This window comes from Artemia sp. Qi Xiang Cuo, chromosome 15, assembly GCF_049724085.1.
Source record: "Artemia sp. Qi Xiang Cuo chromosome 15, ASM4972408v1, whole genome shotgun sequence".
Taxonomy (NCBI): Eukaryota; Metazoa; Arthropoda; class Branchiopoda; order Anostraca; family Artemiidae; genus Artemia; species Artemia sp. Qi Xiang Cuo.
Genome location: NC_142808.1, coordinates 27,021,369 through 27,045,905, shown reverse-complemented (window position 1 = coordinate 27,045,905; position 24,537 = coordinate 27,021,369). Strand labels below are relative to the sequence as shown.

Here is a 24,537-nt window from a genome sequence, read left to right as displayed (position 1 = left end):
AGGAAAATAACCGATCTTCACTTAAACCCTTGCTTGATTTGAAATTTCTCTATTTTCTTTCCTGTTCTTCTTTCATTTTTTTTTACAGTTGCACGGCCATCTTCCTGTTGCGCTATAGAATTAGTGTTGGGTGATGTCGGATATCGATGTCGATATATCGCACTGAATATCAATATCGAATATTGGAACGTAAATATCGATACCGAAGGTGATATTATTTTGGCTTTTTTTAGCATCTACTAGTAAGCATCCTGCAGAAAAGATCCAACATAGAAAATTGCTTCGCAAATGGCTGAAAAGAAGAAGAATCTATTCAATATACTGACTCATATATGAAGATACACAGCATGCACAACTGTATCCATAAGATGACATAGCCCATTCTCAAACTACGTTTAGTGAGGGTGGGCTCTCAAATGTTGTTGAGAACCTCCAAAAGGCTTGGCTAGATAAAATACCTTCTATGCTTATAGGCCTTGTTCAGATCACACTCTTCACGATTGCCACATACCTTAATCCGTGTTCTTAGAAATTGTATATTACACTGAAGATCTTCTCCAAATTAAGAGTAAAGTAGCAAAATACATGGATTAGGCCTTACTGAAATTAATTTAAAAAACAAATTTTTTCCGAGGGAAGTAAAGAGCGAAGTTGAAACTTAAAACGAACAAAAATCATTACTTCACAGCCTATCTAACATATATCAATAAAATTAATGCAAATAAATCCACTGGTGATATTTCCCTATGCTTGCAGGATTAGAGAAAACTAGTGCTTTACTGAAAACACAAAAGTCACGTAAAAAAACAAGAATATTGATTTAGGAGTCAAAAGTAAATACAACAGCAAACTCATCTATAACACTTTTCGTAGTCCCGCAGGAGCTGTGATATCAGTAACGTTCAGTATACAATTAAAATCATCTTAAAAACTTAGGCCACAAAAATAATAAGTTTGAAGTCACTAAACAGCAAAAAAATAATGGATTGATTTATCGGGTAACATCTTGGTCTCACCTAGTATGGCTCGAAATGAAGAACATATCAACCATAATATGAACTCTGGAGATCCTGTTATTTCTCTCTATAAAACGCTTATTTCAAGTTGTGATACAAATTTAAAAGCCAGTCTGTAGTCTTAATACTAATAAGATTCCTTCACTCCAAACTTGTTAATAAAATATATCATGAAATGTCTTTTTAGATTCAAAATGACTGTCAATCCTGGAACTGAGCTCATTGTGCAGTAATGATGCCAAGTTAAATGAAAAAATAAATAAATAAAGCAACAATCTAAAAATTCTTTACTTTTAACTGTTAAAAGTCCCCCTAAGTGTTTATTTTTACCGTACCCAAACTCTTATATTATTTTGTGTTTTCTGTAAAGTGCTAGTTTTCTGTAATCCTGCAAACATAGGGAAATATCACCAGTTGATTTATTTGCACTAGTTTTATTGATATATGTTAGATAGGCTGTGAAGTAATAATTTTTGTCCGTTTTAGGTTTCAACTTCGCTCTTTACTTCCATCGGAAAAAGTCTGTTTTTTTAATTAATCTCTGCTCAGTTTTGATTAAAATTTTGTTTAGAAACAACACTGCCATGATCTTTTTTTTATGGAATAAATTCTGTTCGTTTTAAGTTTTAACGTTGCTCCTTAGTTTCAGTTGAAAACTTATTTTTTGTATAGTTTCTAATCACCTCCAATCTAGGGAAAAATAGTGTCTTTCTTATTATAATTTTGTTTTTTAAAAAAGAAATAGACCTTTAATTTTTTGTTAAAAAAAATAAAATTTAGTAGCACTCAAGAAATTACCTCCAGGCGAGTAGCTTCTACACAAAAGGTTAACTAAGTGGACAGGTTTACATATCGGCATGCTTGTTGGAAATTTTGCTAGCTCAACAGAAATGTGCTTCAGGCTTAGGAAGTTACTTGACCTGTCCCTAAATAGAACAGGCATTCATTACTTACAAATAAATGGAAATTTCAAAAAAAAACACCATTTCTTGTGTAAGTACGATAAGTTTGTTTTCATTTCAAAAGTTTGGGAAGAGTTATCTGGATTCCCCTACAGAACTGTTTTCATTTGTTTTTCTTCCTCTTTGGATGCAGAATCTTGCGTCGAGAGAATATTACGGCGGAATTGTCAAGTAAATAATTAAATAAGTAAGTATAGCAATAAGAAATCCTTCTTTTGATATACAACCTTGAATGGTTCCAGAACCAGATGCCTACACTTCTCCAGTCACTAAGTGGCAAGAGGTTGGCGCCATAAACGTGATTCACTATGGGACTGAGGGAGCACCTGCCTCTCTTAGACCACGGTTTTCTCCCAGACCCCAGTCCCCCGCCCCCCAGGTGAAATTTAGTTCCTCCAAAAATGTTGTCAAAAATTAAGATAAGCCTGCATAATCCAAGCATCAACTGAAACAGGTCAGCTTTCTTTTGCATATCTTTGCCTTTTTCATTACCATATGGCTCATTTTTAAGCTTTCTCTGTCATTTTCACTTCATCTGTGAAAATTGGCTCTGAATTTTCCCCCACTCCCCCACACAGGATTTTGACAAAATTACGCCATACTTGGGTTATGGATTTAGTGATCTACAAAGAATGTTGTTGCAAACTGGATGATCTCTATTCCCTTTTGAATCAGAATGCTTGACAAAATACCTTCCCGGAACATGCTTTAAAAAATGAGTGCATCACATTTATAAAAAATGTGAAATTATCTGAAAATGATCATATAGAAGGGGACGAAACCGTAATTGAAAAAAAAAAAACATACTTTCACATGTCAAAAATACACTTTATTTTCTGTAATTTAAAATCCGAAAATCCTGTTAGTAATGTTTACAACAACCACTTTCGCAATTTTTGCTTGTTCCCTCCTGGTTTCATGCATTAATTAAAATAATCTATCAAGATTAAACCACTTAGAAATTACTAGCACTGGGTATTAAAAACGTTATGAAACTGAAGCACTGAGTTAATTAAAGTTTCTACGGTAAAGAGTGAGAGGATTAAACTATTTCTTATGAAGGGAACTTTTGCGAACAGGTGGTACGTCGAGGAATGGTCATCTAGAACTTCATAATCCAACTATGTTTTATTCGGTGAATTTATTTCTCTTAAGAGCATTCCATCTCTTAAAAATCATTTTTCAATCCTCCTGTTGGCTGACCGTGTTAAAGACAAAAATTTCATTACAAATTCTGCCAAGGAACTAGCTAACATTGAAATTTAATAAATGGTAGAATTAAAAAAAACCTAGTAGATATGAGCAATAGTTTTTAATGAGCAATTAAACATCTCTACGATGGTGTGGTAGCCTGCTAGCGTTGCAGTAGCTTCTTGGTGAGTAGACGATTTATGAAACTTATTAATAGGGATGGGAGGGGGGTGGGGTAAACGGGTGGGCTTCTTGTAAACCTTCAGTGAAGGATTTTGGAACATAGAATTTTGGAACATAAATATATATATATATATATATATATATATATATATATATATATATATATATATATATAAATATATATATATATATATATATATATATATATATATATATATATATATATATATATATATATATATATATATATATATATATATATATATATATATATATATATATATATATAAATATATATATATATATATATATATATATATATATATATATATATATATATATATATATATATATATATATATATATATATATATATATATATATATATATATATATATATATATATATATATATATATATATATATATAAATATATATATATATATATATATATATATATATATATATATATATATATATATATATATATATATATATATATATATATATATATATATATATATATATATATATATATATATATATATATATATATATATATATAACAGCACTATATAAATATTCTGTAAAAGTTAAAGGTCGGTTAAAAGAGTCGTGGTTGAGTGGATGGTATCTCTCCTCACGTTTAGGCCAAACGGTAATATGGTATTAAAAACAAACAAGAATAAAAAAATAAGTTTATTCAAATGAAAGTAAAGAATGACATTAGGACATACAAAAAAAAAAATTAAACAAGAAGGAATTCGAAATATATATATATATATATATATATATATATATATATATATATATATATATATATATATATATATATATATATATATATATATATATATATATATATATATATATATATATATATATATATATATACTCTGATGTGTTTGAGGATACGAAAAATTCGGTTCCATTTCCTCTACGGAGAGGAACTTGCAGGTAAGAATAGATTGATAGGAAGGCCATTGTTACGTATATAAAGCAAAACGGAAGAAAAGTTTAAAAAAAGTATCAGAGCCATGCAACCGAAATATCTACTACAAGAGAACAGCACTATATAAATATTCTGTAAAAGTTAAAGGTCGGTTAAAAGAGTCGTGGTTGAGTGGATGGTATCTCTCCTCACGTTTAGGCCAAACGGTAATATGGTATTAAAAACAAACAAGAAAAAAAAATAAGTTTATTCAAATGAGAGTAAAGAATGACATTAGGACATACAAAAAAAAAAAATTAAACAAGAAAGAATTCGAAATAAATTCCTTGAGACAAGTGGGATCGAACCTGCCAATCTTTGATCAGGTAAGATAGCTCTCTCCAACCCGTTATCCCAAGGTTTGATAATTCTTCTATGACTCTACTCATTTACTATAATCAGTAGAATTTCAATGACTAGAATTTTAATAGGCCTAGTAAAATTTTCAAAATATAGAAAATCGGTTCTCTATTTTCAATAGGTCCTCAAAAATATAAATGTTTTTACATTTATAATTTTCATAAATCAAATAATATTAACATTTTGATTACTAAATATCAGTATATGTATATTAAATTGACAATGCACATTCAGTTGTATTTTTTTCGGTGAAGTTCAAATTATGTTCTGGCCTTGGGAAGGCATAGGGGTTTTGAGCCCTACTCATGTTAATTTTTGCTCGTTTTGAGTTTGACTTGGTTATTTATTGTTATTTCTGTTCGTTTTGGGTTTCATTTATTTGTCTATGCTGATTTGTGGTAGTTTCACGCTTGGTAGATTATGTGATTTCATTTTTGCTCATTTTTGGTTTAATGAAGTTCTTTACTTTTCTTTGAAAAACTTATTTTGTGGAAATTTTTTTTAAATTAATTTATGTTGTTTTATATTAACATAGTCTTTTCAGGGAAAAAGAAAATAATACTTTAAATCCTTTCGTTTTTTAAGACTTTATAGTTTGGCCTGCTATTTGTATGTTGGAGAAACATTTTCTGCAATTTTAAACAACATACACCCTTTTGAAAATCTTGACACAAATAGTAGTATTTAATTTAGTTTTATACCTCCTATACCTGACCTGAAATAGAAAACTTGATACCATTCGCAAAAAAATCTGTTTACTTTCTTTGATAGCTTGGATACACTTACGCTAATTTGATTTGGATAAATTTTAAGAGCAGAAGTATCCCTGAGTGTTTGAACATAATTCCCTCAGTCGTTTTTGGGATACTGCTGATATGCCTTATTGGGAATTAGCATTAACACAGTGCATTTTTCTTTAATCTTAAGGCAACATTTAGTTTTTAAACATAATGGGCAAATGGGAGGGGGGGCGTGGGAGGGGGACTAGTTGCTCCAATCACTTTCGACTATTAAAAAGGGCATTAGCTCTTTCTATTTTCAAACGAATGAACCCTTTTGAAGTTCCTACGACACCTCCTTCGATATGAATTGCCCTGGTCTAAAAAAAAAAATAATAATAATAATAATAATAATAATACATTGTACCCACACCGATCTTTACTATAATTAAATAAAAAAACAATTTTTTTAAACTGAAAGTAAGGAGCGACATTAAAACTTAAAACGAACAGAAATTATTTCGTATATGAAAGGGGCTGCCCCCTCCTCAACGCCTCGCGCTTTACGCTAAAGTTTCTTATTGTTTTAAAAAATAAAGTTGTGAAACAGAGTCAAACTTGAGCGTAAAGAGCGAGGCGTTGAGGAAGGGACAGTCTCTTTCACATAGGGAATAATTTCTGTTCGTTTTAAGTTTTAATGTCGCTCCTTACTTTCAGTTAAAAAAAATTGTTTTTTTTATTTAATTTCTGATCGTTTTTTAGTTAATGCAGCTTTTATTTTGGCTCACCGTCATTGAATAAGTAAACGAAATTTGCATAAAAATTTAACTTTTCTTTTGCTAAATGGCTGTCTCTAAATTTGGTTCTGGCGTAATTTACAAATTAACTTACGTAACGAACTTCTATATTCGTATATTTTTCTTCTGGCAAAAAATACAAAGTTGTAGATTTTTGCAGATATGAGCTTGAAACCTATGTAATAGGGTTTTCTGATACGCTGAATCCGACGGTGTGATTTTAATTAAAATTTTTTCACTTGTAGGGGATGTTTCCCCCCACTTTAAAAAATAGAGTACATTTTCTCAGGTTCGTAGCCTTTGATGAGAAATACTAAACTTAATAAAATTTATATATTTAGAATCAGCATTATAAGCCCATTCTTTTGATACGTTTATTGACATCAAAATTCCGTTTTGAAAAGTTTCGATTACTATTGAGCCGTATCGCTTGTGTTTTTTATTGTATTTTTTATTACGTATATGTTATTACGTATATGAGGGAGTTTTCCCCTAAGTCAATACCGCGCTCTTTACGATAAAAGTTTTAAAAAAAATTAATTCACAAACCCCTGAATCACAAAGGCCGTTTAATTAGAATAGATAGCTCTTTTGAAAGCACTAAAAAAAAACTGTAGCGTAAAGAGCGAGGTATTGACTTGGGAGAGAACCCCCTCATATACGTAATAATTTCTGTTCGTTTTAAGTTCTAATGTTGCTTCTTACTTTCAGTTTAAAAAACTTGTTTTTTTTTAAATTTAATTTCTGATAATTGTTTAAATAATGCTTGGAAATCTGGCGCCCCCTTCATAGAAATGTCCCTTACCCCAAAGAAACATCCTCCACGGAAATATTCTCCCGAGTAACCCCCTCCTCCAGCCCCCCCCCACCAGAAAAATCCTTCCGTCTGTATACTTCCCAATAACCAATACAATGTGTAAGCAATGGGCAAAGTTCATAACTTGCAGCCCTTCTCCTGGGAACTGTGGGAGATTAAGTCATCCTAAAAGACATATTTATTAGATTTTCGACTATGCTGAACAAAATGGCTATCTCAAAATTTTAATTAGGTGACTTTGAGAAAAAAATGAGCGTGGGAGGGGGCCTAGTTGCCCTCCATTTTTTGGTCACTTAAAAAGGGCACTAGAACTTTTAATTTTCGTTCCAATGAGCCCTTCTACGATATTCTAGGACCACTGGGTCAGTACGATTACCCCTGAAGAAAAGAAAAAAAACAAATAAACACGCATCCGTGATCTTTCTTCTGACAAAAAATGGAAAATTCCACATTTTTGTAGATAGGAGCATGAAACGTCTACAGTAGGGTTCTCTGATACGCTGAATATGATGGTGTGGTTTTCATTAAGTTCTGTAACTTTTAGGGGGTCTTTCCCCCTTTTTTCGAAAATCAGCCAAATTTTCTCAGGCACGTAACTTTCGATGGGTAAGATTAAACTTGATGAAACTTATACATGAAATCAGAATTAAAATTTAATTCTTTTGATGTATCTATTGGTATCAAAATTCCGTTTTATAGGGTTTCGGTTACCATTGAGCCGGGTCGCTCCTTACTTGCAGTTCGTTACCATGAACTGCTTGAAAATATCAAGCCTTCCAATAACTTTCGACTATTAAAAAGGACACTAGCCCTTTCAATTTCGAATCGAATGAGCCCTTTTTGAGTTTCTACGACAACGCTTTCTATAAACACCTTATATGCCCACAGGGCATAAATTACAACCCTTGCCTTGAGGGCTGTGAGGGGGTTGTCATCCTCAAAGACCTAATTTCTAGAGCTTTCAACTACGTTAAACAAAACACCTATCTCAAAATTTTGATTGGATTTGTTTGGGGAAATGGTGGGTGTGAGAGGGGGGTTAGTTGCTCTCCAACCACTTTCAACTATTTAAAAAGGTACTAGGCCCTTCAATTTCCAATCGAATGAGCCCTTTTGAAGTTTCTACGACACCACTTTCAATAAGAACCTTATATGCCCCCAGGGTATAACTTAAAACCCTTGCCCTGAGGGCTTGGGGAGGGTGGTGTCATCCTCAGAGACCTAATTTTGAGAACTTTTAACTAAGTTGAAGAAAATTGCTATCTCAAAATTTTGATTGGATGTGTTTGGGGAAATGGTGGGCATGAGAGGGGGTTAATTGCCCTCCAATCACTTCCGACTATTAAAAAGGGCACTTGCCCTTTCAATTTCCAATCTACTGAGCCCTTTTTGAAGTTTCTACGACACCGCTTTCAATAAGAACCTTACATGCCCCCAGGGAATAACTTGCACCCCTTACCACGAAAGCTGTGATGGGGTTATCATCCTCGAATACATAATTTCTTGGTCTCTCACCTCCGGAGCACAAAATAGTTTTCTGAAAATTATGATATAATGGGTCCAAAAAAAAGATGGACATGAGAGGGGGGTTAGTTATCCCTGAATCGCTTACGACTATTAAAAAAGGCACTAGCCGTTTCAATTTCCAATCGAATTATTCCTTTTTGAATTCTCTACTACAACGCTTTCTGTGAAAAAAAAAACCTTATATGCCCCCAGGGCATAACTTACAACCCTTGCCCTGAGGGATGTGGGGGAAGTGTCATCCTCAAAAACATAATATCCGGACCCATTTAACTACGCCGAACAAAACGGCTGTCTCAAAATTTTGATTGGATGTGTTTGGGGAAATGGTGGGTGTGAGAGGGGTGTTATTTATCCTCCAATCACTTTCGACTATTAAAAAGGGTACAAGCCCTTCTAGTTTCCAATCGAATGAGCTCTTTTTGAATTTTCTACAGCATCACTATTTATAAAAACCTTATATGCCCCAAGAGCATATCTAAAAATTTTGATTGGATGTGTTTGGGGAAGAGGAGGGCGTGAGAAAGGGGTTAGTTGCCCTCAAGTCACTTTCGCCTATTAAAAAGGGCACTAGCCCTTTGAATTTCAAATCGAATGTGCCCTTTTTCAAGTTTCTACGACAAAGCTATCAATAAAAACCTTATATGCCCCCAGGGCATAACTTACAACCCTTACCCTGAAGGATGTAGGGGGAGTGTCATCCTCAAAGATATAATTTCCGGACCTTTCAACTACTTTGAACAAAATGTCTATCTCAAAATTTTGATTGAATGTGTTTTGATAAATAGTGGGCGTTGAAGGGGTTTTAGTTGCCTTCCAATCAGTTTCGACTGTTAAAAAGGGCACTAGCCATTTCAATTTTCAATCAAATGAGCCCTTTTTGAAGTTTCTACGACAACGCTTTCTATAAAAACCTTATATGCCCCCAGGGCATAACTCACAACCCTTGTTATGAGGGCTGTGGGGGTGTGGGGGGGGGGGGGGGGGTTTCACCCCTAAAAACATAATTTCTATAACTTTCAACTACGTTGAACAAAATGGCTATCTCAAAATTTTTATTGGAAGTGTTAGGGGAAAAGGTAGGCGTGAGAGTGGGTGATTGGTTGGTTCCCCTCCAATTACTTTCGATTATTAAAAAGGGCAGTAGCCCTTTTAAATTTTTAATCGAATGAGCCTTTTTTGAAGTTTCTACGACAACACATTCTACAAAAACCTTATATGCCCCCAGGGCATAATTTACAACCCTTGCCCTGAGGTCTGTGGGGGAGTGTCCTCCTCAAAAACATAATTTCTATTTGGAAATCAACTACACTGAACAAAATGGCTATTTCAAAATTTTGATTGGATGTGTTTGGGGAAATGGTGGGCGTGAAAGGGGTATTAGTTGCCTTCAAATCACTTTCAACTATTAAAAAGGGCACAAGCCATTCCAATTTCCAGTCCAATGAGCCCTTTTTGAAGTTTCTACGACAATCCTTCGATACGAAGTGCCCTGGTTTAAAGGGAAAAAAAAATATAATAATACATTGTGCCAACATCGTTCTTTACTTAGGCAGCGCGATTGCGCTGCCTATGAAAGATCTAAGTAGGCTTAAAAGTTATACAGTCAACCATTGTTTAAACACAATTTTCATAAAAAAAAAACGCAAATGTAAATTTCAAGCGTAAAACTCAATAGATGAATGAAGCTGAAATCCAGCTATCGATGATGTAAAAATTTTGTCTTACGTTTAAATATTAATGCTGTTGAACATCGGAAAAAAGAGGAAAACTTAGAGAGGGAGCATATACCATAAATAAAAATTTGATATAGCGCATAGCTGAGTAATATAGCTACTTCACATAAGTGCTTCACATGAGCTGCCTCACACGAGCATATAACACGTAGAGTATCCTGTATTTGACGTCTCTCCTACTTTTCCTAAGAAGTTTATTTGTCTTGGTGATTTGAAACAGGGATAAAGATCCGCTATAGGAACCTTTTTCAGTTTCGAACTAATTAAAAAAAAAGTTTCGTATACACCCTTTCACTTTAGATTTTAGATGTTTAGATGTTTTCATGTTAGATGTATACATTGTTTATTCAGATGGAAAGGGTGTGTGTGTGTAACTCAACCCCCGTTTAACTCGATTCTGTTCAACTCACCTCCTGTTTAACTCTACCCCGTTCAACTCAACCCAGTTAACTCAACTCTCTTTCCACTCAATCCTGATTCAACTCAACTCCTGTTTAACTCAACCTCCATTTAGCTTTGACTACATCAAAAGAGAAAGTGCTAATAAATCAGAAGTAGTACCATTAGTCGTAGGAAGCTCTTCAATCTGTTTTTAACTGCAGTCCTTTCACTCACGGATAGTTCGTCTGGTGTCCTCGTAGGAGGAATAGTGATAGAAAATAACTTACACTGATGATATAGATCTATTTGCTGAGTCCTTCTGTGATCTCCAATTCTAAGCTGACGTCGTTCACACAACCACCAACACAATGAACATCGATAGCTCGAAAACGAAAGTCATGTGCTGCTCACGTAAACCAAATTCCCAGAAATTTTCAGTCTCCCGCTTAGAGGTGATAATATAGAGGGTAGTTGAGGAAATTATTGGTAGCTTACTCACCTCTGACAATAGCTACTCCAGAAACATCAAGAGATACCTATTTTAATGCTCTTATGCCCATCTGGAGGAATAAGAATTTATTGGAAATGCGTAAAGCAATGCTATTCAACTCGTGCATCATCCCTATTGCCATCTATTGCCGTAAGAAACTTGGAATCTTAAAACAGATCATTATGTTTGCCTTGCTGCCTTTGAAGCAAAACCAATACAAAATACCTTTGTGATCACTTACCATAATAAATATCAACACCAAGCTTCTCCAAAGTCTCAAGGTCAAACATACCATCCTCAACAATAAAACTGCAACAACTTAGATGGCAAGGACACCCAAGCGTATGGAAAGCACTTTTATCCCTAAGATAGCTTTTTGAAGGCAATGCACATAATTCTCGTCCTAGAGGATGCCCCCCAAAGAGATAGAAAGACAATTGTACTTCACTGAACATTCGTTACTTTCTCCGCCTGTCAGAAGGTAATTCATATAGAAGTTACATCAACAGACTGGTGAAAAGGGTGGCACCAAAACAACTTTCGAGGGCAGATCAGAGATTTCAATACATTGTTGGATGAAAATATTATTTGAAATGATTTAAAATGCGGATAACAATGGTAGGAAAATTGATAATCTGATTAATAGAAACAAACGACAATTATAAAGGAAGAATTTTATTATTTTAGTATTTTCTTTAAGCTTTTTTTTGTATATCCTAGGGAAATTTATGGGACCATTTGGAGGGGTGGAGGGGCGTTGCATTGTCAGGAAAGTATACGTGATGTTTGCAAACAGGATAAAACAAGAAATATAATGGTATTACTCATATTTTATGGGATTGAATTTGGGTGGACGGGGGTTGAGTTTCATGGGGCTCAAGTCAATTCAGATTGAATTATATGGGGTTGAATTGCATGGGGGTTAAGCTAATTGGATGTTGACTTGAATGGGGGCTGAGTTGAACAGTGGCTGAGTGAAACAGTGGTTGACATAAATGTGTTGAAGCCCCCCCCCCACGGCCGTCAATCCCCCAAACACATCCAATCAAAATTTTGAGATAGCCATTTTGTTCAGCGTACTTGATTTCCAGATAGAAAATATGTTTTTGAGGAGGACACTCCCCCACAACCCTCTGGGAAAGGGTTTTAAGTTATACCCTGGTGGCATATAAGGTTTTTATAGAAGGCGTTGTCGTAGAAACTTCAAAACAGGCTCATTTGATTGGAAATTCAAAGGGCTAGTGCCCCTTTTAATAGTCGAAAGTGATTGGAGGGCAACTATCCCCCCACGCCCTCCCCCTCAGTCCCCCAAAAACATCCAATAAAAATTTTTTTATATCCAATTTTTTGAGCGGAGTTTATTTCCAGATAGAAAAAATGTTTTTTAGGAGGAAACTCCCCCACAACCCGCAGGGCAAGGGTTTTGTGTTATGCCCTGGGGGCATGTGAGGTTTTAATAGAAGGTGTTGTCTTAGAAACTTCAAAACAGGCTCATTCGATTGGAAATTCAAAGCACTAGTACCCTTTTTAATAGTCAAAAGTGATTGGAGGGCAACTAGCCCCCTCCCCCACACCCATCATGCCCCAAACACATCCAATCAAAATTTTGAGAATGCCAATTTGTTCAGCGTAGTTGATTTCTAGGTAGAAAATTTGTTTTTGAGGAGGACACTCCCCCCCATCCCTCGGGGCATGGGTTTTATGTTATTCCCTGGGGACATATAAGGTTTTTATAGAAGGAGTTGTCGTAAAAACTTCAAAAAAGGCTCATTCGATTGTAAATTCACAGGGCTAGTACCCTTTTTAATAGTCGAAAGTGCTTTGAGTGTAACTTGCCCCCCCCCTCACGCCATTCATTCCCCCAAACACATCCAATCAAAATTTTGAGATAGCCATCTTGTTCAGCGTAGTTGATTTCCAAATAGAAAATATGATTTTCAGGAAGACACTCTCCCATATCCCTTAGGCCAAGGATTTTAAGTAATGCCTTGGGGGTATATAAGGTTTTTAAAGAAGGCGTTGTAGAAAAAACTTCAATAAAAGCTCATTCGACTGGGGATTCAAAGGGCTAATGCCATTTTTAATAGTCGAAAGTGATTGGAGGGCAACTAGCTCCCCCCCCCCACACCCATCATTTCCCCAAACACATCTAATAAAAATTTTGAGATAGCCATTTTGTTCAGGGTAGTTGATTTCCAGATAGAAAACATATTTTTAACGATTATAAGTTATGCCCTTAATCCTTGCCCCCAGGGCAAGGATTATAAGTTATGCCCTGGGGTCATATAAGGTTTTTATTGAATTCTTTGTCGTAGAAACTTGAAAAAGGGCTCATTCGATTTGAAATTCAAAGGATTAGTACCCTTTTTAATAGTCAAAAGTGATTTGAGGGCAACTAACCCCCCTCTGTCGCCCACCTTTTCCCAGAACACATCCAATCAAAATTTTTAGATAGCCATTTTATTCCACGTAGTTGAAAGTTTTGGAAATTAAGTCTGTCAGGATGAAAAACCCACCCCCAACATCCCTCAGGGCAAGGAGTGCAAGCTATGCCCTGGGGACATATTCCGTTGTTTTTTAAATCGCTGTCGTCGAGACCTCATAGGGGCTCATTCACTTGGAAATTGACAGGGCTAGTGCCTTTTTTTTAAAGTTGAAAGTGATCGGATAGCAACTAACGCCCCTCTCACACCCACCATTTTCCCAAAAACTTCAAATCAAAATTTTGAGATATCCATTTTGTTCAACGTAGTCGAATGTTCTGGAAATTAGGTCTTTTAGGATGATAAACCCCTCAGAGCCCTCAGTGCAAGGGTTGTAAGTTATACCCTGGGGGCACATAAGGTTTATATAGAAAGTTGTTGTATATGAATTATAGAATAGATTTTAGTCTTCCTCAGATACAATTTGTATATGTTTAAAAACTAAATGTTGACTTAAGATTAAATCAAAGTGCACTGTGATAATGCTAATTCCCAATAAGGCATCTCAGCAGTAACCCAAGAACGACTGAGGGTATTATGTTCAAACGTTCGGGGCTACTTCTGCTCTTAAAATTTAACCAAATCCAAATAGCGTAAGCATGAGCGTGGGCAGCATATTGTCTAGGGGGGGGGCAGTCGATAGTGTGAGGGAGGGCCTTTTATCAACTGCTTCCCCCACCATATGCTTTTTCAGCCATATCTAATGTAACTTTGAAGGTCTAGGGGGGGGGCAGCGGCCCCCCTGCTCCCCCTCCCTACGCCCCTGAGCGTAAGTGTATCCAAGCTATCAAAGAAAGTAAACAGATTTTTTTTGCGAGTGGTATCAAGTTTTCCATTACAGGTCAACTAGAGGAGTTATAAAACTAAATTAAACAGTACTATTTGTGTCCAGATTTTTAAAAGGGTGTATGCTGTTAAAAATTGCTGAAAATTTTTCTCCAGCATACAAACAGCAGGCCAAAGTATAAAGTCTTAAAAAATGAAAAGATTTAAAGTATTATTTTCATTTTCCTTGAAAAAAATATGTCAATATAAAACGAACAGAAATTAATTAAAAAAACTTTTTCCACAAAATAAGTTTTTCAAAGAAAAGTAAAGAATTCCATTAGACAAAAATGAGCAAAACTAAAATCAAATAATCTACCAAGCATGAAACTACCACAAGTCAGCATCGATAAATAAATGAAATCCAAAACGAACAAAAATTACAATAATTAACCGAGTCAAACTCAAAACGAGCATAAATTAACGTAAGTTGGGCGCAAAACCCCCTATGCCTTCCCAAGGTCAGAACAAAATTTGCACTTTACTGAAAAACTACAAATGAAAGTGTATTGTCAGTTTAATATACATATACTGATATTTAGTAATCAAAATGTTAATATTATTTGATTTATTAAAGTTATAAAAGTCAAAACATTTACATTTTTTCAGTAATGAAACCCAAAACAAAACGAAACCAAAACAAATAATAGAGTCAAAGTCAAAACGAGCAAAAATTAATATGAGTAGGGTTCTAAACCTCTATGCTTTGTAATAGCCAGAATATAATTTGTACTTTACTGAAAAAAATTCAAATGAATTTACTGACAAAATGTGTATTGTCAGTTTAATATACATATGCTGATATTTTTTCCTTAAAATCTCAGTTAATTTTTGATTTCTTTAAGCTATAAAAATGAAAACATTAAAAAGAATTTTTTCAGTAAAGCACAAATTATATTCTGACTTTTAGAAAGCATAGAGGTTTAGAACCCTACTCATTAATTTCTGCTCGTTTTGAGTTTGACTCTGTTATATGTTTTGATTTATGTTTTTTTTGGGTTTCATTTGTTTATTGATACTGATTTGTGGTAGTTGTATGCTTCGTAGATTATTTGATTCTATTTTTGTTCATTTTTGGTTTAATGGAGTTCTCCACTTTTTTTTTAAAATCTTATTTTGTGGAAAAGTTTTTTTAATTAATTTCTGTTCGTTTTATATTGACATAGTCTTTTTCAGGGAAAAAGACAGACCCCCTTCTTATGTTTAACAACCATCCCTTCCATAAAAACCTTAAATACCCCCTGGGTATAACTTACAACCCTTGCTCCTAATCTCTGGAGTTTGTTTCAATCCCAAAAGCCTTGTTATATTATATTTAGAATATTTTGATTAGAATGGCCATCTCAAAATTTCTATTAGATGCATTTCGGGACAATACGACGTGTATGTGCGTGGGAGGGGGGGATAACTACCCTACGATCACTTTGACTCTTAAAAAGAGCACCAGAGTGTCTGACTACCAATCCAATGAGCCCCCTTTGAAGTTTATATGACCATGCTTTGTATAAAGACCTTATATGCCCCTGGGCATAACTTACTACCCCCCTGCCTAGTTTGTCTTTTTGTGGATTATTAAGGTGGGTGACTGGATTTTTTTTGTGTTTGTATTTATTATGTTAGTATTTTTTTATCTCCTGTTCTTTCCCAGCCATGGAGCCTTTTGGGGGAGATTATGCTGAAGTAGTTTTTTGTTTTTGTTTATGAAATTTATTTTTAAATAAAGAACTCAGAACTCAAACAGCACTAGTGATGTGAGTGCACCTTGTCCAGCACACTCTAAATGTGGTGCACCCTTCTTTTGTTATGCCCTTAACTGTCGATACAAATGTGCCAAAAGTCACCAGAAAGACCGATTTATAACTTTTTCTTTAGTTTTTGACAAAACTTGTTGAAAAATACAAAAATCAAAAGGATGGGAGAAATTCAAACAACACAGAATTGGGAAAACTCTGCATTTTTCAACATATACACACAACAGTAATTTTTTCAACACAAATTATTTTGTTAAAAAAAAGAGGAGATGACTGAACATGCATTTCTACTTTATGCATATTAAAGATCATAGATGTAAGTAATGAAATAAATCTTGTTCGGGTGCTACCAAATGCAAGCACGGAGATTTTTATTTCTTTCTTTTTATTTCATATCAGTGCAACCTCACCAATTTAATACTGATCTAAGCTGCATGAAGACCATTCAAAGCTGTATGAACTATGAACCATAGTAATCTAATCTGTATGGGAACAACTTAACTTTCTAAAACCATTGGAAACAGTAGAGCTATATTCAGTAAAATCATATGTCCACCTTACTGTTGATGTATCGGAGAAAATAAATCTGTACCCTTGAAAATATGTTTTACTGCCGATCTGTTGCTATTCTGTGATTGATTTTGACGATGATTTCTCCTTATAATGGAAATGTTTCCATAGATTAGTTTGATTTTGCACAATAAAATCCAAATTTTTCTGAATAATCACGTTCTTAAGATTCTCCAACTTTCAATGAAGATGCGGTGAACATTAAATTGACTATACCAGACGAAATTTGGGGGCATAAACTATAAACTTAGAGCCAGAATTTTGCCAAATGTACAATTGGTTACAACTTTGAATTTTTCAGACTAATCACAGCCTGAGCATTTTTTCATTTAGTTCATCGGAACTGACCGACTGTTTTTCTTGTCCGAAAAACGAAACAAGCTGAATTTTAACTTCAGAATCTTTAAGACAAAATAAATAAGATGGATCTTAACTTCAGCATCTTCAATACTTGACATGAAACTGTTCATTAGGGGCTCAAATGGCACTTAAATTTCTCCATATTTGAATTAGCAATGTCAGATAATCACAAAATAAAAAATCAACAAATCCTTCCCCATCCCTTCCAGTGTAATTCCTATCGAATAAGAAATGTCTGTATACTCAGAGGGTCAGTATTGAACCGAAAAATAAACGAATGTGTTGTTTACACCCATCCGAAACATCCCGTATGTCACCCTGACTTAACGTAAATACATTCTAAGACCCCACTGGCTATACATGACGTATGAAACCAAGAGAGGAAAGGATATTATAATAAATATATCCTTTTCAGAGCATCTTTTCTCCTCTTGTCAAGTTTACTTCGAAAGGTTAGATTTTGGTGTTTTTTTTTGTTTTTTTTCCTTTTTTTGAGCACTGAAGACGACTTGGCGGAGGTCCTTGTCGAAATATTTGCTTGTTCTTCGTCGTCATATTTTACCACTGGCTGACAAAATCCTTGTCTTCTCACCTATTTGACTTCATTTTTTCATTTATTATATCCTTTCCTCTCTTGGTTTCATACGCTCTGACTTAATCTTTAAGAATTATGTTGCCAAGAGGGCCGGTGAATTTTTGTCTTTAAGGAGCACTCAAATTTTAGCAAATCTTTGTTGCTGCGTCCATTTTGATCAGAACACATCTCGCTTCTCTACCAGATGGGGAGTGATTTTTCATTCCAAGGTCCTTTTTTCTTCTAGCTCGATCACCCATCTGTGCTATTGTCGCATGGGACCTGCTACCAAATGCGGAAGCCAAATTTGAATTCGAGCTTTCGAAATTCACATGGCAACAGCCTAAAATGTGTCAGCAATTAGGGTAGGCTTTTCCACCAGAAGGAACCAATTATTAACTCAAAGGAGAAACTTGGATTTACCGTCAATGCAGTGTTCTATAAGTATACCGAATCCCCTTCTTCTGAGAAGCTTTTGCACTTCTAAAGGGGGACTAACTGTGGCTCCTCGTGCTGCTGAAAATAAACACGTTGGCACCCAGCTGGATCTGAAACCAAGAGGGATCAACGTATTAGAAAGAGCAGTTGAAAACTAATCCTGCTTGTTAATTTACATTCTTCTTAAACTATCTACCTCTGGTGAAATTTCTACCAGATCCGTCAGAAGATTCTTTCACAAAGGACTAGCGGCTTATAAGAAACTTTAGCAACACAAATAAAATTGTTATAAAACCAAATTTTCCATTTTCTTTCCTGTTTTACTATCCGATCCTCCTACTTTTTTTTATATTTGTTTTGCTTTTATACCTCTATTTTTTTCCCTTTTATGATTAAATATATACCTATTTGAATCTGTCTTGAACATCATAAACATTCAACTGAATCTTTTTTTCCGTTCTCACCCCTCTTGTCAACACATACCCACCTCTAATGACACTGATTAGGTTTTGTCATTGGATTTCTAATTAACCTTTGTCATGTGATTCTGTAGTAAAACATAACCAATGTTGTGTAAAATCTAGTAAACGATATTACCATGGAAACGTTTCTGTGAAATTGGTTTATTTGATGACAAAACGTTTTATTGTCTAGCTGGAGACGAGGTCTTTTAAAGAAGAAATTTGTTTTAATGATAACCAGCAACAGAGGAAGCTCATCCTGTTCAGGTCTTATTTTTGACGAGGAATTGCCATTTTCAAAAGCCAGGTGGGGTGTGCTGCACGTGGTGGAAGTTTGCCACGTATGATACAAGGAGATTTGGCATGGTGATAGTATGTAACGCTTGGCATAAGTATGTGTAGCAGAAACAGATGCACGCAAAGGGAAGAGGTTCAGTGTGGCGGAAGTACGCCAAGCTCTGACTCAAAGAAGTGCAGTGTAAAAGAATGCACCATGTAGGCACAGGATCACCGTTGTGTACAACGCGGGTTGCGAATAAGTGGATAGGTGTGGGAGTTGCTGCGTACAGGAATTTTGTAAATCGTGGCGTAATCAATGCACATTTTTAGCAATTAATCAATGCATATTTTACAATTATTATGTTAAGTAACATTTACAGATAGGTACATATAGGAAAATAAATCATTATATATTTTTTCGGTAATAGTATAGATTAGCGAAATAGCATATTGTCAATGAGTTCTTGGTAGCACACTGTATAAGAAGCGACTCGGCGTGAACTGGGGTAAATCTGGCCCCTGATTAATTTTTTTCAGCTTAATTTGATACAAATATTGTTTTGGAGTTTCTGCCCAGTAAAACTGTCAAGGGTTGTTCTGGGTCATACTTATAACATTCCGCACAATTCAGAAAGGTTACAAGTTTTGTTGTTGCCACGAGTTGCTGCACCAAACACTGAAGTCGTTGAGGGGAGGGGAAGCTGCCCCAAAATAATTTGGAAAAAACTACAATTTATCAAGTAGCTTTGAAACTGTTGCTTGTTTTAAGTGTCAACTTGGCTCTTTACTTTGAGCTGATAATTTGTTTGATAATTTGCTCGTTTTTAAGTGAAGGAAAACGTAAAAAACAGGGATCCATTACGCTTCATGTTCTATTTTAATATCTTTCCAAATATGCTGCCTTGGAAACCTTATCATTAAGTAAATGGGTGAGCCTAGTTAACGAAAAAATTGCAAAAATGTTCTACAATTCCTGTTTCGCCAAAGGTCAAACTTGTTTGCCTGATATTTAAGGTGCTTGTACTTCCTACATTATGTCAGTTCAAGATCATATTTTCTTGTTTCAAAACTTTCAAAAAAGGAAATGAATATACCTTCTACATCTACAAATAGCACAGAAAGGGAATCACTGAAGAATAACAAGGTAGATTATATAGTGAATACAATTTTCTGAATGAAAAAGAACATAGGATTTAATGCTTTTTATAATGATATTCGTGCTATAGCTAGATAGTTGAAATCAGTTGTAGTTTGGTCATGGAACTTGTTAGAGGGGGACCCACTACAGGAATCATTTAATCGTTTTAATTCCTATATCCAGTATTTAATTGAAACTCCAATATATGAAACTGAATTCTATTATTTGTAATTGAAATGCCTAATAAGCGCTGATAATTTCCCATTCGTTGCGTTTCGGACTCACACACTGATTGACAAATATAAAGTTTTTTTTTGTTTTAAAAAATAAAGTTGTGTGACAGATTCAAACTTTAGCTTAAAGAGCGAAGTATTGAGGAGGGGACAGCCCCTTTCATATACTGAATAATATTTGTTCGTTTTAAGCTTTAATGTCGCTCCTTACTCTCAGTTAAAAAAAAAAAATTATTTAATTTCTGAACGTTTTTGAAATAATGCAGCTTTGATTTTGGCTCACCGTACACGAATAATTAAAACGAAATTTGCATATTAATTTTACTTTTTTGGCTAAAGGGCTTTCTCGAAATTTTGTTCTGACGTAACTTACGAAATAACTTACGCATCGAACTTCTATATTCGTATGCTTTATTACGTATATTAGGGAGTTTGCCCCCTAGTCGATACCTTGCTCTTTACGCTAAAGTTCGAATTTTTTTCGAATCACAAACCCCTGAATCACAAAGGCCGGTTAATTAGAATAGATAGCTCTTTTGAAAGTACTAAAAAAACTTTAGCGAAAAGGGCGAGGTATTGACTAGGGAGCGAACCCGCTCATATACGTAATAATTTCTGTTTGTTTTAAGTTTTAATGTTGCTCCTTACTTTCAGTTGAAAAAACTATTTTTTTTTATTTAATTTCTGATCGTTTTTCAAATAATGCTGGGAAATCTGGTGACCCCTTCATAGAAATGTCCCTTCCCCCAAGGAAACATCCCCCATGGAAGGATTCTCCTCCGTAATCCCCTCATTCGATCCCCCCCCCCGATCAGAAAAAATCCTCCTGAAACGTCTTTACACTTCCCATTAACCAGTACTATATGTAACCAATGGGCAAAGTTCATAACTTCCAGCCGTTCCCCCGGGAACGTGCCTAGCCCCACGAAGGTACGGATGTACATTTCAAGTCATAATTAATCTCTAGAAATTTCAATTTTTCCTAGAGGCTAAATATATCTCCTTTATATGGGCTAGAGATTATTCCCTATCAGCTGCATCTGTGCCAACGGCTGACTTCTCAATGGGATAAAACTGGGAGGTCTGTTTTTATTTTCTTGTGTAATTTTAATAAAATTGAAAGCTTTGTGTAATTAATCTCTTGCATATCCTCTAGGGCTAAGCTTATACTAAATTTAATTAGCCTGTACTAAATTTTAAGATACCTTGTATATGCAACACCTTAAGTTTCTACGGTATACCACCGACCAGTTTCCTTTCATATTTAACATAACCTACGTTATTTTGGTACTTAGCGCCAGTGCTGCCACATCATTTTTGAACAACTCAACCATTGACAGAATAAACCAGGAATGATCTTGGAAAATCCTGAAATGGAGTGGAATTGATAGGGCACGGCTTCGAACTGTTGGATCTGTGCTAAAATTTATTCTCAGAGTGTAAAACCAAGTTCCAAGTGTTAAAAGCAATCCAGTGTAAAAGATGAAATATAAAATTTTTAAATGAAATATTAAATTAACATAAAAAAATTTAGACTGTTGCTGATTGTTCCTCTCAATATGATGGCTTTGGGGTCGATTAGTGCCGATCCCTCCCCACCTTCCCTTTGCTTCTGTCTGTCAGTCAAGCATTATTTACTTCAGTTAGTTACTTTTTCGATGAATAAAGTGCTTGGTTTGTTTAAAATGTGTTTTGTTTCAGCTCAGTTTTCTGTCTACTGCTCTGTATTAGGCATAGGCATCTGATAGTGCTAATTAGAAAAAAAAAACAATAAAAGGACGAAAACAGACGTAATTCAGGTATAATAGAAATAAGAAAATACAAGTGTCCTTCACAAGCAAAGCCAATGTCCATTTTTGCGCTTTTTTATTTTCTAAAGTAGACCATAGAACGGCTTGGATCCCGTCAAAAATCGAGAGATTTTCGTGAGAAAGTTTTAGTCGAAAGAAATTGAAAAAGTTGGGAGATCCCCTGGTAAATCAGGAATGGTCGAAGCTCTGGTTCCTACACCTTGAACTATATCGTTGCTTCGACCAAGTTTAAAGAACGATCTTACTACGTTTGACCAGTCACATTAATCATTATCACTGCTTCTTGATTAACGGGATCAATATCAGCCCTTGAGAAAAAGGATGTTATTTTTTCTGGGGTAACTATTCACTTTAATGTTTAAATTTGTAATCTCTTTGATTGTTCACAAACTTTGCAACGCATAAGTTTTCATAATCCTGAGTGTGTCTACCTACATATCTGTTTAACATATTTATTTTCTACTTTTAGACACCTTTATGGCAATGTAAAGTATGTTTTGATCGGTCTCACGGAATTCAGACGTGGAATCAAAGAACTGTAAGTGGAAAACAGGTAAGAGTATTGCAACAGAGATGAAATGTCATCCAATTATTATATCCAAATTAAACTTTAATTTTATTTGAATACATTCAAGCGAAAAAAAAAATAAAAAAGGATGTTTTAAACTGAAAGTAAGGAGCAGCATTAAAACTTAAAAAGAACAGACATTATTACGTATATGAGGGACAATTATTCTTAACATCTCGACGCGTAAAGTTGAGTTTGCAAAGAGAAAGCAGAACATACAAAAAGAAATTTCGCATAGGAACTCTGGCAAATTCCACCAGTATAAAACTTCCCCTGAAGAGTTCACTCCCTGGAAAATTACTTCCCCGTGGAAAATCCCCCAGCAGAAAATTTGGCCCCCAAACCCAAAAAATGTATGACTACTTCCCAATAATAAACACTACACGTAAATAATAGGAAAATTGTATATAACTTAAAGACCTTTCCCTAAAGGCTGTGAAGAGGTCATGCTGTCTCTCAAGACAAAGTTATTAGGCCTTTGATCTATGTTGAACAAAATGGTCGTCTCAAAATTTTGTATCAAACGATTTTGGGTAAAAACGGGCGCGGGAGGAGGTCACCATTTTGTTAAAAAGAGCACAAGAATTTTTATTTTTCGTACGAATGAGCCCTTTCCCGATATTTTAGAACCACTGGGTCGATACGAACAAACAAACAAACAAACACACATCCATTACCTTTCTTCTAGTAAAAAAAAACACAAAATAACACATTTTTTCAGATAGGAGCTTCAAACTTCCACAGTAAAGTTATCTGATATGCAGAATCTGATGGTGGGTTTTTCATTAAGATTCTTTAATTCTAAGGTTTTTTTTCCCTTTTTTCGAAAATAAGGCAAATTTTCTCAGACTCGCAGCCTTTGATGGGTAAAACTAAACTAATGAAAGCTTATATATTTGGAATCATCATAATATGCCGATTTTTCATATATCTGTTGGTATCAAATTTCTGTTTTTAGCGTTTTATTTACTAAAACTCTAAGAGAGGTTTGGCGTCGCTCCGAAATTACAGTTCTTTACTGCGAACTGTTTGAAAACAACTCCACTGTTATTTGGATAATAGAAAGGTAGTGTAGTTTTCGTTGTCATTTTTCAAAACACTTGAGCTGAAAATTTATTTTTTAACAAATGCGAACAAATAAACCCTTCAATTGTCGAAAACTTTTGAAAATTATCTCATTGTTCTTGTATTAGAACGTTCGCCCAGGAACTAGTGGAGGAAAAAGTCAAGCTTTAGCATAAAAATTGGGGGACTGGAAGGCGGCAAAACCCCTTGCATAAAGATTAATTTATGTTTGTTTGAGTAAAAAAGTCACTCTTTACTTTTATTTTGGTCAAAATTTGTGTAAATTCTTAATTGTAATGTACTACTACTATTACTACTACTAACAACCCACCACGGCACCAGACTGCCTGAGGCCAACACATCTGCGCACGCTCCTCCTCCATCTGAATCTATTCAAAGCCTCCCTCTTTACACCCTTCCAAGAAGTTCTCATTTCCCTTAAGTCTTTATTAATGACATCCTCCCAACCCAGACGAGGACGACCTGCTTTCCGTTTAAATCTTGACGGTTGGCCAAAAAGAGCAATCTTCGGTAATCTGTCATCCTTCATCCGCACAACCTGACCTAGCCACCAGAACCATTCCTTCATTATAGCCATAGAGAGCGGTATTGAACCACATTTTTCTTACAGCCTATTGTTTGAAATACGGTGAGTCAGCCGGGTGCTCCTCCTCCATCCCAATCTATTCAAAGCCTCCCTTTTTACACCCTCCCATGAAGTTCCCATTTCCTTTAAATCTTTCTTTATGACCTCCTCCCAACCCACCTGAGGACGAACTGCTTTCCGTTTAAACCTTGACGGTTGTCCGAAAAG

At 34.9% G+C, this 24,537-nt stretch overlaps 1 protein-coding gene across 1 annotated transcript in view; it reads left to right on the top strand.

The window, feature by feature from the left end:
* Positions 1-24,537, top strand: part of LOC148943507 (uncharacterized) — a 452,088-nt gene that overhangs the window by 91,846 nt on the left and 335,705 nt on the right. The window contains exon 6 of the mRNA XM_089100994.1: positions 22,560-22,643. Within this exon, the coding sequence (XP_088957120.1) occupies positions 22,560-22,643 (84 nt within the window). The remainder of the gene's footprint in view (positions 1-22,559; positions 22,644-24,537) is intronic.